General features: G+C 43.0%; 1 protein-coding gene across 1 annotated transcript; it reads right to left on the bottom strand.

Annotated features, from left to right (window-relative positions):
• Positions 1-6,719: 6,719 nt before the first annotated feature.
• Positions 6,720-7,502, bottom strand: LOC128596444 (transmembrane epididymal protein 1-like). The gene has a single exon (XM_053606073.1). It carries the CDS (start codon positions 7,500-7,502, stop codon positions 6,720-6,722), a length of 783 nt encoding a protein of 260 aa, XP_053462048.1.
• Between the last annotated feature and the right edge of the window lie 7,537 nt (positions 7,503-15,039).

Genomic DNA, 15,039 nt, shown 5'->3' on the forward strand with positions numbered 1-15,039 from the left:
AAGAAAAGCCATGTCACTGGCTGGAGGGTAGAAGTACATACTGGTTGCTTTTTTTTTTTTTTTTTCTGTGTATAAATACATAAGTTTACTATAATTTTTGCTTATTATAAAGGATATGTAGCACACTGTTTTTACAAATAATAATTTAACATACAATTCTCTTTATTGCAAATGCCATACAATTATAACTTTAGGGAAACTTGCAAAATCCAGTACCTCTTTTTAGAATTTTTTTTTTTAAAGTCAGTCAAATTTTATTTTATTTGTTTATTTATTTATTGAGACAGAGCCTCAAGCTGTCACCTCTGGGTAGAGTGTCGTGACATCACAGCTCACAGCAAACTGGTTGCTTTCTTGACCCTTTCATGACCTTCTAGTTCCCAAAAGGAACCAGATGCCTTCCAAACTTGGGTGTTATTAAGAATCACCTGGAGTTCTTGCTTAAAAACAAACAAACAAAAAAAAACCAGTACCTTTCCCTGGCAATTCTGATTTAGAAGGGCTGAAATGAAGTTCAGATGTCTGTATATTTTACAAATGCCTAGATAATTATTATCATCAGGAAAATACAGAAAATACTGGTTTTTAAATGAAACCTGATCTCGCATCTCAGCTCTGATACTTACAAGGCTCATGTTAGATGGGATCCAGCAGGCAATTAATTTCCCAAATCTCTGGGCATTTCCTTTACCCCAGTGTACAGTTACCCTGGAAATGACAGCAAGTCTTTATCAAAGATTAGGAAGAATATTCACATACTTGGCTGGGCACAGTGGCTCATGCCACTTAGCACTCTGGGAGGCCAAGGTGGGCAAGTTGCTTGATATCAGGAGTCTGAGACCACCCTGAGGAAGAGCAAGTCTACTTTAGCTGGGCATAGTGGCACATGCCTATAATCCCAGCTACTTAGGAGGTTGAGGCAAGAAGATTGGTCAAGCCCAGGAGTTTGAGGTTGCTGTGAGCTATGATACCATCGCACTCTACACAAGGCAGTGGAGTGAGACTCTGTCAAAAAAAAGAATATCCACATAGTTGAAATAATACTACAAGATTCTTCCTAAATGGAGAAACGCTTTTCTTTTTATTTAAGAGATTATAGGTCTCTGGCTTGGCTCCTGTGGCTCAAGCGGCTAAGGCGCCAGCCATATACACCTGAGCTGGTGGATTCGAATCCAGACGGGCCCACCAAACAACAATGATGGCTGCAACCAAAAAATAGCTGGGTGTTGTGGTGGGCGCCTGTCATCCCAGCTACTTGAGAGGCTGGGGCAGAGAATCGCTTAAGCTGAGGAGTTGGAGGTTGCTGTGAGCTGTAATGCCACGCACTCTACCCAGGACCACAGCTTGAGGCTCTGTCTCAAAATAAATAAATAAATAAATAAATAAAATAAAAATAAAAAAATAAAAGAGATTACAGGTCTGACTCAGGGTTGATAATTGGAAGAGGGCCCTTATTCTCTACAATCATGGCTCCTTTGGGGCTCCTATTTATTAGTTCATTTACTAACAAATATTTATTCAGAGCTCCTATGTGACACAAACAGTTCTAGACATTTGGGACGCATCATTGAATAAAATAGTCAAAAATCCCTGCCATCATAGAGCTTATGTTCTCCAGTAGAATCTTACTGAGCTGATTTTTTCCACACATTTTTTCCAAGGGACCCCATGGTCAATGACCACTGCAAAAGATCTGTGGGTCAAATCATTCTGATATTCAGACCGGTATAGCTGCCTATTCTTATAACCACTCTTTGTTTTTGGTGGTTAAGCACCACTTCACATTGAAATCAAAGTCAATTTTCAACTACAACGTATTTTCTCAGGAATTATGGTTGTCTCCACCACACCACTACTGCTAGCACCCCACCTGTATCAATTATTTCTTATCACAGGAACCATCATGTATAGTCTCCCATTGCTTCTGAGTTTTCAAGTCACTTCTCCAAGGTGAAAGTTCTGATTGCTGAGTCTAGGACAGATGTCCATTTCCTTACTGCCAGAGCCAGGAGAGGGGCTATCTGGCCCCCTCTGGTGTCCACAGTGGGAAAGAGTCTCTTCAAGACTCAAGGTGAATTTAGACAGAGTGACCAAAGAGGTTTTGGGAATATGCACACATATCTCTGTATTGACTGAATTCTGGGTTTATTCATACCTACACATCTAAGTTTATCAGGAAAGAGGCCTACATGATGTTTCCTGGATCCCTGACCAGTATATGCTGGTATACTTTCCTGCTCCCCTCTCCATCTCGCCTTTTAAATCTGCAGTTCAATACCAAATGGAAAGAACTCTTTTAGGGCTCCTGTAAGATGGTGCCCTCTCGTGGATGTTAGTGAAGATTACACTTTTCTTCCCCAAACTCCACTGTAATTTGTACGTTCTGTTTTTCTCCAAACCTATCTTCATTTGGCTTTACTTTCCAAAGTGATTAGGATTAGGATTACTGTCAGAGTGCTCATACCTACTGTGACACGAGGAGTACAGAAAGGCCGTTACCATCTAAAGAGTAGTCACGTCTTTCCACCATTGCATCAGGCCTTAGCTGTGATTCTCTGTGGCTTCAGAGGGTCCTGCTAATATTTTTTTATTTTACCTAGAAGACACCTGTTATGAGATGTAATAATATTTGGAGGCATTAATTTTCTATAAGCAATGAGTTTACCAGTATTTAACAGGGCTTCAAAAGTACTCAAAACCAGGATAGGTCTAAGAACTAATAGGTGGTTTAATATCTCTTCAACCTTCATCTTTGTAGAGATAGTATCTTGAAATACTAATAATATTTGGGCTTTGCCTTTCAACCCTCATATATGACTTTTCTACTATTTTGTCAAAGATGAGCTGTCAGGTTATAATAGCAAAACAAAAACAAAAACAAAAAGTCAATTTTTAGGTTAAAAAGTACAAAATATGCTCTTAATATAAAAAAGAGAAGGCCTGAGTGAAGTAGAAAACACAGTTTTGCCATATCAACTGGAAATGGCATAGCAGAAAAGCAGATTCCCTCCACCCCCCAGGGCACTACAGGAGGTTCTCCAATCTGAAGGACCTTCGAGACTAGGCCAAGGCCTAAAAAAATATCCAAGGCTGTGGGGAAGAAACAAGAGGAGGGGACCCAGAGGTGGGTGACCAGGACATTGCACAGCTCTGCTGATTCCCAGGACCAAGAAGGAGCATGGAAGCTGAATGATGCTAACCATATTTTATTTCCATGCTAGGGAAATCTGTTTGTCTCAAGTGGAGAGTAGTGTTGTTGCCTGATCATCCCTCCAATGCAGTGTAAGCCTTCTAGGGAAGCTGCCTGCTGGTCGCACGCTGAAATCCCACACTCCGTGCCATCCCACACCCCAAGACACAGCTGAGCCTCTGCTAAATGACACTAGGAAGCACTCCCTCACCCTACAATAATTCAGAATGCTTCCCAGCCCCCAAAGCCTGAAGGTGAAGGTCCTTGATATCCAGACAACAGCTCAGCCTAACGTTTTGTTTGTTTGAGACAGTCTCACTTTGTTGCCCTCGCCATGGTGTCATAGCTCACAGCAACCTCAAGCGTTGGGCTCAAGCAATTCTCCTGCCTCAGCCTCCCAACTAGCTGGGACTACAGGTGTCCACTGCAATGCCTGGCTATTTTTAGAGGCAGGGTCTTGCTCTTGCTCTGGCTGGTCTCAAACCTGTGAGCTCAGTCAATCTACCTGCCTCAGCCTCCCAGAGTGCTGGGATTATAGGCATGAGCCACTACACCTGGTCCCAGCCTAACTTTTGAATAAGACAATTAATAAGGAAGAGTAGAACCAAAACCAAAGGGTACCTCTACTTCTCTTAGGAACTAGAAAATAAAAGGAAACCAGAAAGGTGACCCTCTAGAATCCCTGCCCACCTCCTTCTGCCATAACTTGATGTTTTAGTCTCAATCAGGAGTGAGGGAAGCTTGGCAGATTCTTCATATCCTGAGGAAAGTAGGGGAGAAGCAGAAGGGGTGCAATATTTGTTACAAGTCCCCAACTCCTGTTACCACCATCTATACAGCATTATGTGACAAAGTTAAATGTTTGTCTACCTTAAGCTATTTTCTTTTTTTGTAGAGACAGAGTTTCACTTTATGGCCCTCGGTAGAGTGCCGTGGCCTCACACAGCTCACAGCAACCTCCAACTCCTGGGCTTAAGCGATTCTCTTGCCTCAGCCTCCCAAGCCGCTGGGACTACAGGCGCCCGCCACAGCGCCCGGCTATTTTTTTTGTTGCAGTTCGGCTGGGGCCGGGTTTGAACCAGCCACCCTCGGTATATGGGGCTGGCGCCTTACCGACTGAGCCACAGGTGCCGCCCTTAAGCTATTTTCTTAACATTTTTTGTTTTAGAACCTTACTGATAAAATAGTTGTGGGGATTCAAAAAGGAAAGTATATGAAATAAATAAGTCCTTGGATTTTATTATCTTGAAAACCATAACAGAATGGATCCAGGTAAATTTACCACTTGGAAATCAATTCAGATGTGTCAGAAGAAGAATGTGACAGCCTCTACATTCAGGGAGACAGGGCTGAAGAAATTCTGGAAACACACAAGCCCTTTGAACTCTTACTATTCCCAGGGTATTCTGTGCTGTAGACCCTGCAGAGGCTGAGAAGCTGGACACGGTGGACTCAATGATCCCACAGGTCATAGAAATTCTCATAGGCTCCTTTCCCCCATATAATATGATAATGGACCCTCCTTTGTATCTGAGGTGAGTCAGCAAATAAATAATGCCCTGCCTCTAGCACAAGAAGTACATAGAACCCCCTTAAACTGGAATAAGGTATTGCTGCTTGCCCTCCTCCTAATAAGGGTAGCCCTTTACAGGCAAGTTTAAGTTCAGGCCCAAAGAAATGGTTGATGAGAGACCCTTCCTAGCACCCTGAGCTAAGTATGGTAATATATCCATGAGTAAAAGAAAACATTCAAACAATATGTCAAATGAGTGGGTCAGGTGCTAACCATTGTGCATGGGTTTGCCTCCTGCAGGTCCCTACTCCATTCGGAAGTACAGATGTGAAAGGGACCCTATGAAGTGCCTCTAACAGCTCAGACCTAGTTAAAATTATCCAAAGTGAAACCTTGAGTCCATTACCAAAGTAAAGAGATGTAGACCCCAGTGGCAGGGCCAGCCTTAGGTGATCTAAAGTGTCTGTTTGAGAAGAAGAGAAAAAAATGAAAATATTGATATTTTCCTTAATCCCTTTGAGCTATTTGTCTTGTCTAGAGGATAGTGAGACAACTCCTTAGTGAGGATTTCCCCTGGCTATTGCCTGTTCTGTTGATGTCTTGCTGCTGAGTGTGTTATCCTAAACCTCATTTGGTAAAAGTATTTCTGTACAAGATTTCTGAATTTGCAGAAGCCAGTCTCTCAGATTATATACAGAGTACAACTAATGGCTCTGTCCTCAGATCTCCCATGTTTCTTACTGGATATTGTGTGCTAGGTGACTGTCCATTTCACTGTGTTACTCCTCACAGTTGTAGTTTTCACCTGATAATCTGTAGCTTTCATCTAAAACATCACCTCAATTCAGCAGAAAGTAGCATAATGACTATGACACTCCTCCTCCCACAGATTTGGAAGCATAAAATTGACAGTGAGGAATATGTTAACAGAGAAAATGGCCTGGAAAAAGGGTTAAAAATCTTTTACATCTTTCAAAACCCCTTACCATTTTTGAGAACTAAACCTACATCCCTGCTGGAGGCCAGTGTTTGGGAGGGGCAGGGCAGTGTCCTTTGTTCTTAGTGCCCCAGGAAATGGGGGATTGTTTGAGTGGAGACCAAAGGAATTGTTCGAGTGCTTGTCTTAGTCGAAGTTGGGATTAATCAGAATCATCCCCTGAAAAAGCTCTGTATTTCTGCTCAGAATCAGGACACTGGTACTTTGAGACAGGAGTATGACAGCCTCCTCATTTGTGGGCAAATTAATAAACTTCTCTTTCCTTCTCCTCAATAAATAAATAACCTCACAGAGGAAGTTGCCTTTAAGGGTGTGACTTTCTATTTAATAAATCACAAAGTAATCAAAGAAAAAGACTCAAAAACAGTTCTCTGAGTTCTGCATATTCAAAATTACAGTATAGATTTAGTATGAACATTGATGAAATCCAGAATAAGAAAGGATGAGGAGGGGTTTATCACGATGGATAAATTATTATATACAAAAAATAAAAAAACAACAACAGCTAGTGGTCATCACCCTATGTGGTGGGTGAGAGATATTTATAAACAGGACCAAAGATGGGATATAGTACATTTATTTTAACATTTTAATGGGAGGGGAACAGGAAGGCAGAGAGATCAAGTGCAAGCAGGTCACCATTGCTGGAGCTGGGGAAAGGGAGGGCAGTTTTTGAGAAGCCATGAGTGAAGGGCACAGGCGCATGCCCCTCTTGTTTCATTCACTGTTCTTCTGCACACTGCTCAGCAAATGAGACTGAGAGAAGTCAGAAGAGGAAGGGGCATGCTTGTCTCAGCAGAGTCTGGTGCCTTGGCCACCTCTGAAGGAAGTATGCCTTATCATTTTCTCCAACAGCTCCACCTCCCACAACTTCTCATCCTGATGTCCTCCAGTGTTCAGACAATAAGGAACCATTTTGGGCAGTGGTTCTCAACCTTCCTGATGCTGAGGCCCTTTAATAGTTCCTGTGGGTTGTGACCCACAGGTTGAGAACCGCTGATTTAGGGGAACATCCTGGCTCAGGCATTAATAAAAATGTAACGATACCACAAAAAGGAGAAGCTATAGATCCAGATCATCAAAATGGTACTGAAGACCACATGCCAGCAGAAGAAGGTGGTGACAAACGCAAAGTCATTTTCATCATCATCCATCCATTTATAGCCAGAGATGGGTTTATACAGCATAAAGCCTATCTGCATCAGCCAGGAGCCTGTGATGGTGTACAAAACGGCCTTCATCATCCAGAGGAGCAGCATGTTGGGGGCCCACAGCTCAGCAACCACAACCAGCATCAGCAGGAACATGGTCTGGGTGAGCAGCATGTGAGACCAAAACTCCACTCCTTCTGTGTCCTGCAGGTGAGACACCATCAGGGGCACAGATATAAACATGCCCAGGACTTGGGCACTTTGCTCCAGAGCAGCACACCTCTGGGGCAGCAGGTTCTGGCTCACTATGTCTACACACCCACTCAGGAAGTAGGTCATGTAGAAAGTGAGATGCTGCCACTGTTTGCGGTACATAAAGTTTCTCTCATGAAATATCTTGCTGATAAGCACGAACTGCCTGGGAACGCTATGCAACTCTTGGGCTACTAAAATGCAGGCACTGAGTATCTTCACCAGCCCAACATAGTACATTTGCTGTAGCCGTGCCCATCTTCCTTTGCTCCAGGGATGGCGTGGTGGGTACTGGACAGGAGCATTGCATACCAAGGCCCTGGAGACCAGCCGTGCATGGTAAAGTCCATAGAAGAAGAGAGACAGCCCTGGGTACAGATGACCCTCCAAGCCTCCCATGGAGGTGAAGGTAGAGCTGACCACAGACAGAAGCAAAAAGCTCAGGGATGGCTGTTCACCCAGAGCCACCTCTTTCCCTCTGTAACATGGAAAGAGACTCCTGAAGACTACTTATATCCTCTGTTCAGCCTACTGCATCCACATACAGAAAGGAAATGGTTTTGGAAGAAGCCCAAACTTATGGTAGGGTGGGTGTCATGGTTTCCTTTCTGATCTTCTGCTCTGGTTCATTGACAACCAGCTAACCTTAAACAAATGATGAAATAAGCATATTCTCTAGCACAATGCCTGGGCATCTGCCATTCAGAGACTGTGCTAAAGGCACTCCTACCTCTCTCTATTCTTACTGTACTTGACTCTGTTGCCATCTTCCTTACTTCCCTTCTGTCTTGGTCCATTGGGATGCTATAACAAAATATCATAAACTCATGGTTTATAAACAATAGAAATTTATTTCTCATGGTTCTGGAGGCTGGGAAGTCTAAGATGAGGGTGTCAGCAAGTTGAGGGTCTACGGCTTCTCCTTTTTGTCCAGTGAGGGCCCAATTTCTTATAAATGGTGCCTTCTTGCTGTGTCTTCATGTGGCAAGGCAGCCTTCTGGGGTCTCTTTTATAAGGTCACTAATCCTATTTAGGAGGGCACTGCCCTCATGACCCAATCACCTGCCCAAAAGCCCTATCTCCTAATATCATAATTTTGGGAGTTAGAGTTTCAACATGAATTTTGGAAGACATAAACATTTTGACTATAGCATCCCCCCAAATTCACAAAATATAAGGAAGAGAACATATAATGCAGGGTTCATCCCTTAAGATTACTCATATATGACAAGCACTAGGTATCAACACTGTTGTACAAACACTAGATACAAATGTATTCCCCTTATGTGTGAATAGTCTTAAGAACCACAAGTAAACATACTGAATGCTCAATTATTCTGATATAATTTGAGGACTTGGAAAAATGTTCACTCCCAAGAACCTCTCTTTTGGGCTGGGCATGATGGCTCATGCCTGTAATCCTAGCACTCTGGGAGGCCGGGGCACGTGTATTGTTTGAGTTCAGGAATTCAAGACCAGCCTGAGCAAGAGCAAGACCCATCTCTACTAAATATAGGAGGGGAAAAAAAAAAAAAAAACTTAAGCAAGAGGATCACTTGAGCCCCAAGAGTTGGAGGTAGCTGTAAGCTATGATGACGCTATGGCACTCTACCCAGGGCCATAGCTTGAGACTAAAAAAAACAAAAATCTCTTTGAGAGAACTGAGAAGACACAATCTCAGATCACTTGCTCTAGGTTGCAACAGTGTTTTACCAAGTTAAAATGAAGACGAACAAATTCTACCCCGAAGTACTAAGACAAAATCTCTTGGAATGGTGTTTTGCAATAAACACTTCAATGAGCAGTTCCAAATCATGCTTATACAGGTAATGTGTCCTGAATGTGAGATACCACCAGGGGCACCTAAATTTTCAGAAGCACTGAATAAAATGTGAGTACTGGTGAGAAAGAGAGCCCAGTATGCTAGTTACTTAGTGTGAATTTGTCACCAAATATTTTCCCTCATGAAGTAAGCATTTAGTTAGAAAGTAATGGTCATGCCAGCTAACCAAATATAGAAAACATCTCAAATTTCCTCAGAAAGATCCTACAGATGTCCATTTTGAATTATTTGTTAGTAAATTATCATTTGTTGCTGTTATGAATGTAATTACTAGTTTATTTTATAATTATTATTGATATAACAAACTAAAATTTTGTGTTGGCCTTCGTATTAATCATCTGGTTGGATTGTCATACTGTTCTTACTAATTTTCAAATGATTTTATATAATCATATTATCTGCAAATAATAAAAAGTATTTCCATTTCAGTGTATTTTTGTCTTCCATTTGTACATTCAGTATGATTTCATATATAAAATTCAAAACCACCTGAAATGAAATAACAGGGTGGTGCCTGTGGCTCAGTCAGTAGGACACCGGCCCCATATACCAAAGGTGGCGGATTCAAACCCGGCCTCAGCCAAAAACATAGCCGGGTGTTGTGGCGGGCGCCTATAGTCCCAGCTACTCGGGAGGCTGAGGCAAGAGAATCGCCTAAGCCCAGGAGTGGAGGTTGCTGTGACCTGTGATGCCATAGCATTCTACCAAGGGTGACAAAGTGAGACTCTGTCTCTAAAAAAAAAAAAGAAAAGAAAAGAAAAAACATAAAAATGTGTGAAGCTATAAACAAGATTCAGGAAAATGGTTACTTCTAGGAGGGGAAGGATGAGGTAGCTTTGAGAGGGACACACAGGGCCCTGAAAATACAACATTCTTCTGGTCTTAGAATTAGAGTCAACACCGGAGTATTGATTATATCAAAACTGTATATGGTTCACATGTATTCTCTGAGTGTTATTTTGAATCTACTCAATACTATTTGTTTCAAGAAAACAGAGGAGTAAGAAGAAGCACTGTGTAGACAGGTGAGACTTGATGTCTGATGAGTCTATTTTAGGGTAAAGAGGTGGAAAGACAGCTGTTTGCAGAAGGGCTCACTCCCTCAAATGCCCAAATGAGGTAAGGCTTAGGGCATCAACACTTACTGTACTTACCATTCTACAACAGGCTTTTGTTGTTCACTCAGTCATATAATGTGTTGGAGACAGAACATTTGTTATGTAGTAATATTTCTTTTTTTTTTATTTTGTAGAGACAGGGTCTCACTTTATGGCCCTTGGTAGAGTGCTGTGGCATCACACAGCTCACAGCAACCTCCAACTCCTGGGCTTAAGTGATTCTCTTGCCTCAGCCTCCCGAGTAGCTGGGACTACAGGCGCCTGCCACAACGCCCGGCTATTTTTTGGTTGCAGTTAGGCCAGGGCCGGGTTTGAACCCGCCACCCTCGGTATATGAGGCTGGCGCCTTATCAACTGAGCCACAGGCGCCACCCATGTAGTAATATTTCTTATTATTTTTAATGCTATTTTCTTTATCCAGTACCTTATGGATGATCATGTTGGCCTATCTTATTTTTTTCTATTTAATAAATAATGCTCAGTAAATATTCTTCTTTAGGGTAGATGGCTGTAACTGAAATTTCTGGGTCATAGACTATTCCTTTTTTTATAGTGACAAATCTTTCTTCACAGGGGTGGTCCTAATTCTTACTCACCCTCACAGCCTATTAATCAACAACTGTGTGGATTTTCCTTCCTAAATGTTTGAATGTTCCCTCCAAAACCCATGTTGAAGTTTATTTGCTATTGTGGTAGTATTAAAAGGTATGAGCTTTAAGAGGTGATTAAGTCATGAGGGCAGCTCTCACGAATGGATTAATACCATTATTATAGGAGTAGTTAGTTATCGTGGGGGTTATTCCTGATAAAAGGCAGGAATTCAGCCCGACTTTCTGTCTTATGTGCTCGCTCACTCACCATATGTGACTTCCACTGTGGGATAGCCCTCACCAGATGGTGGCGCCATGCTCTTGGACTTCCCAGTCTCTGAAACTGTGAGCCAGATAAGCTTCTGTTCTTTATAAATCATCCAGTCTGTGATATTCTATTTATAGCAGCACAAAACAGACTAAGACACCAAGTTAACTTTCCAGTTACTTCCTTCCACTTTATCCCCACCCAGTGCCTTGTTTAGGTATCATCAACTCTACATTACTGAAACATTTCTCAACTTAGTTCCTGTCCTCATCCATTCTTATCCACATGGCAGACAGGTGAGCTTTGGGAATAGAGAGCTAATCATAACTTTGGCTAACTTAAATTCTTCAGTGATATCCCATTGCCTTGCAGATAAAATCCATGCCTTTATAGTAAGTTTCAAGGCTGCTCATGCCTCAGCTTTGTCCCATTCCAGTCCATTCCCAACATGTGCCGTTGTCTCCAGGCTTATCAGAAGCTCCCATTAATCTTTCTGTTCCCTACCCCTTCTCTCTCTGGAAAACTCCTCTTCCTCCTTTCTCCTTCAAGGTTCAGCTCAAACACTTTCTTCTCCTAGCAGGGCAGGATATTTCTCTATGCAACTTATACATAAAACCTCTACCATTATGCTTGCTACATCATTTCATAGCTGTTTATTTACTGCTAAATCTTCAAAGTCAGAGACCAAGTCTTGTTATCTTTCTCTCTTTAGAGTCTAGCTCCATGCCTGGTAGTGCTCAATGAATGTTTGATGGATGAGTAAGTGAATAAACTATCAAATAATCTCACAGCCTTTATGATAAAATACTTTGTAATCTAGTTATGAAGACAGAACGGATACATACAAATAATGCCAGGTCATTCATGCTAAGTGCTAAGTGCTAAATAAGTTGAACAAATGAGTAGAACTATGTAAATAAAGAAAATTGCTCAGCCCAACTGTAGAATTAGGGCAGAATTAGGAGAGATAATTATTCACAATTAACCAATGGAGAGCCTATGATATGTGAGCTCACTCATTATCTTTAACTCTTCATCTTTGAGACCAAGATGCAGAATGAAAGGGTGTGAGTAACTTGGCATAATTGTAATTTCTTGGCCAAAGACACAGACTTTTTTGAATAATCTTTCTCAATGACTTCTTTCTTCATTTTTGTTACCACTAAAAAGTCTTTGTCAATATGTTTTTCCTTATCAACTTTTCCTCATGGAAGTTTAATATTCCACTTGTTCAAAGGCAGCAGGAGCAAGGAGTTCTCACCAGTGAGCCAGAGGTACCACTTACCTAGGATGGGGAAGGATCAAATGCTGAATTTACTGGCTAATGTTCTGTGACCTACAGGCATGGTCTCTGCCTAAGACAACCCTTTTCTTTTTTTTTTTTTTTTTGAGATGGAGTCTCACTATGTCACCTTCTATAGGGTGCCGTAGCATCACAGCTCACAGCAACCTCAAACTCTTGGGCTTAAGCAATTCTCTTGCCTCAGTCCCCCAAGTAGCTAGGACTACAGGCACCCATCACAACGCCCAGCTATTTTTTGGTTGTAATTGTCATTGTTGTTTGGTAGGCCTGGGCTAGATTCGAACCTGCCAGCTCTGGTGTATGCAGCTGACACCCTATTTGCTGAGCTATAGGCGCTGAGCCAAGACAACCCTCTTAGTACCCATTTGAACACTTGGGCATCCTCTGGCTCACCCTCCTCCTACCAACCCCAAGGATAGGTCCTCTGAGGCACAGGTCCCAACAGTTAAGGTATGAGCATTGCTACATATCAGAATCATCTTGGGGGGAGGGTGTTAAAAATACAGATGATCAAGTTCTAGCTTGACCCTAGTGAATAAAATCTCTGGGTTGAGGCCCAGGAATCTGCATTTTGAATCATATCCCTCTCACTTCTGGTGATTCAAATATAGGCCTTCCTTCACCTATTCTTGGAAACTGCCACACTAGACTTAGAAACCATCACTCTAGTCATTAGGCCACACTTCAACACCATCTTCCAGGCTTCAGCAACCCACAGATTCACCCTGCAGTGAGGGGCAACATCTTTATAAAAGCAGAGCCCCGCAACATTTACCAAGAGAGGCTGACACTCAGCAGGAGAGGGAGGGGAGGGAGGGAGGAGGCTGACAGAGGGACCAATAGGGGAGAGAAAAAGGAGAGACAGAGAAGGCTGAGAGAGAACATGGAGAATTCATAAAGAACACAAAGAGAAAGCACAAAGAGAATAGAAGCCAGGAATGGGAGGAGAGGGAGCCAGAGGCTATACTTTCTCTCAAGGGTGGGGATTAGGATAGAAGACCTCCTGAACCAGGCCCCAGGGGACATTATAAATTAGCTAGTAAGAAAATCAGAAGTCCTCCACACGCCTGTAATCCTAGCGCTCTGGGAGGCTGAGGCAGGTGGATTGCTTGAGCTCATGAGTTCGAGACCAGCCTAAGCAAAAGCAAGACCCTGTTTCTACTAAAAATAGAAAAACCGAGGCAAGAGCATTGCTTCACCATTGGAAGGGAGGATGAGCATAGGACTTTTGTCTGGTTGAAAGACACTTAAAATTAACTATCACTTCCTGAAAGATATGTGTGACTGGGAGCATATCAGGGAGGGAGGATGGTATGTTGGGTAAAGAGTAGGAAGGAGCATGTGTGTATGTCTGTATGGTTGTATACATGCACACACATAAGTGTCTGTGAAAATTCCTGTTATAAAAACATCTGAAGGAGATAGGGATTAAGCTGAAGGCCTTAGGGGTTCCTTGTCATGATCAGGTTCAAGATGGGATATAAGTAGATGGGAAACCTGAGGTCATCACCGGGGGACTGTGGCAGGGAAGATTCAATGTCCCAAAGAGGCAAGAGACACTAATCTGACCTGAAGATGAGAGAAACTAGTCCCAATGTCACCCCAGTTCCTAAAAACACCTAGCACGTCGCTTCCACTTCCTCCAGCTTCTAACCAATGAATCTTCAAAAAGAAGAAAGCACAAAGCCCAAGACACAGTTGATTTGGATGTATATAAGTTTAAAAGTATCGGTCTAGAAAAGACTCAAGTAAAACCACTTTGAATTAAATTTTATGATGGTATAAATAAAGTATGGCAGGAACATAGAGGAGGGTGTGGTTAATTCTGGTGGGGAGGAGGTAAGGAAAATCCTGGCAGAGCAGCAGACATTTTTATTGAAATGTAAGTAGAACAGGCTGACAACTTGGAGGTGGGGAGCAGGTGAGGGTAGGGGCACTCTGGTAGGCTTCCTGGTAAGCCAGACTAGGACAGACTGGAACAAAGGTCTTTCCAGAGCTCCCAATATCACCCTGAGATGGATGGCCCCACCCAGCCTGCAGGTACTGCTCTCTCCTTGGCCTTGACCTCAGTGAGGATGGGGAGTCTCTCCCAACCCTTGTCCCCAGATTTCCAAGCTCGGAGATGATAGGTTCATGGATAGGGAGAGGGCTCTCCCCAGGCCCTGTCCCTCGGTGACCCCTCAGGGAGAGGGGCTGATGTTTGCAGTCAGCAAAGGATGCCGCATCTCAGATCTGGTGCCAGGACACCTGGCCCCTGGCAGGAACTTGGCAGAGTGACCTTGGTAGGAAGTAGATGCACAGATTCACATGGGTTCCCAGCAGACCAAACAGCCTCTGGGCAGAGGGCTTCCCCTGGGCCCCATTCGGCTTGTAAGGGAAGTTGACTCTGGAGAAAGTAGAGAAGTAATGAGAAATAACAGAAAGAGGTTGGGGCAGGAACCTAGCCAGCTGGCGCCAGGCACACCTCCTGTGATGCACAGGACAGGAAGGAGGGTAGATATCACCACCACCACCCAATTCTACAGGGAGAAAGAAGAGGCATATGGCTATTAAGACAAGTATTTCCATTTTACCCTTTAAAAATTTTTTTCTTTCAAGAATTTAAGTAACTCATTCAACTTGTAAGCAGGAGAGTTGGGATTCCAAACAGAGACCACACCCTAGCACATTCCAGATCAGGTCCAACCTTCTCTCCTCTTGCAGCTTCCCTGTCTTCCAGACCCTGTGTCCAGGTCAGTCCTTCCTCCAAGGCCACTAAGCTCCTCTGTGCCCCCAAACACTGTTATGCACATCAGTTATTTGCTCTGCCCACCT

The sequence above is a fragment of the Nycticebus coucang genome, chromosome 10, assembly GCF_027406575.1.
Source record: "Nycticebus coucang isolate mNycCou1 chromosome 10, mNycCou1.pri, whole genome shotgun sequence".
Taxonomy (NCBI): Eukaryota; Metazoa; Chordata; class Mammalia; order Primates; family Lorisidae; genus Nycticebus; species Nycticebus coucang.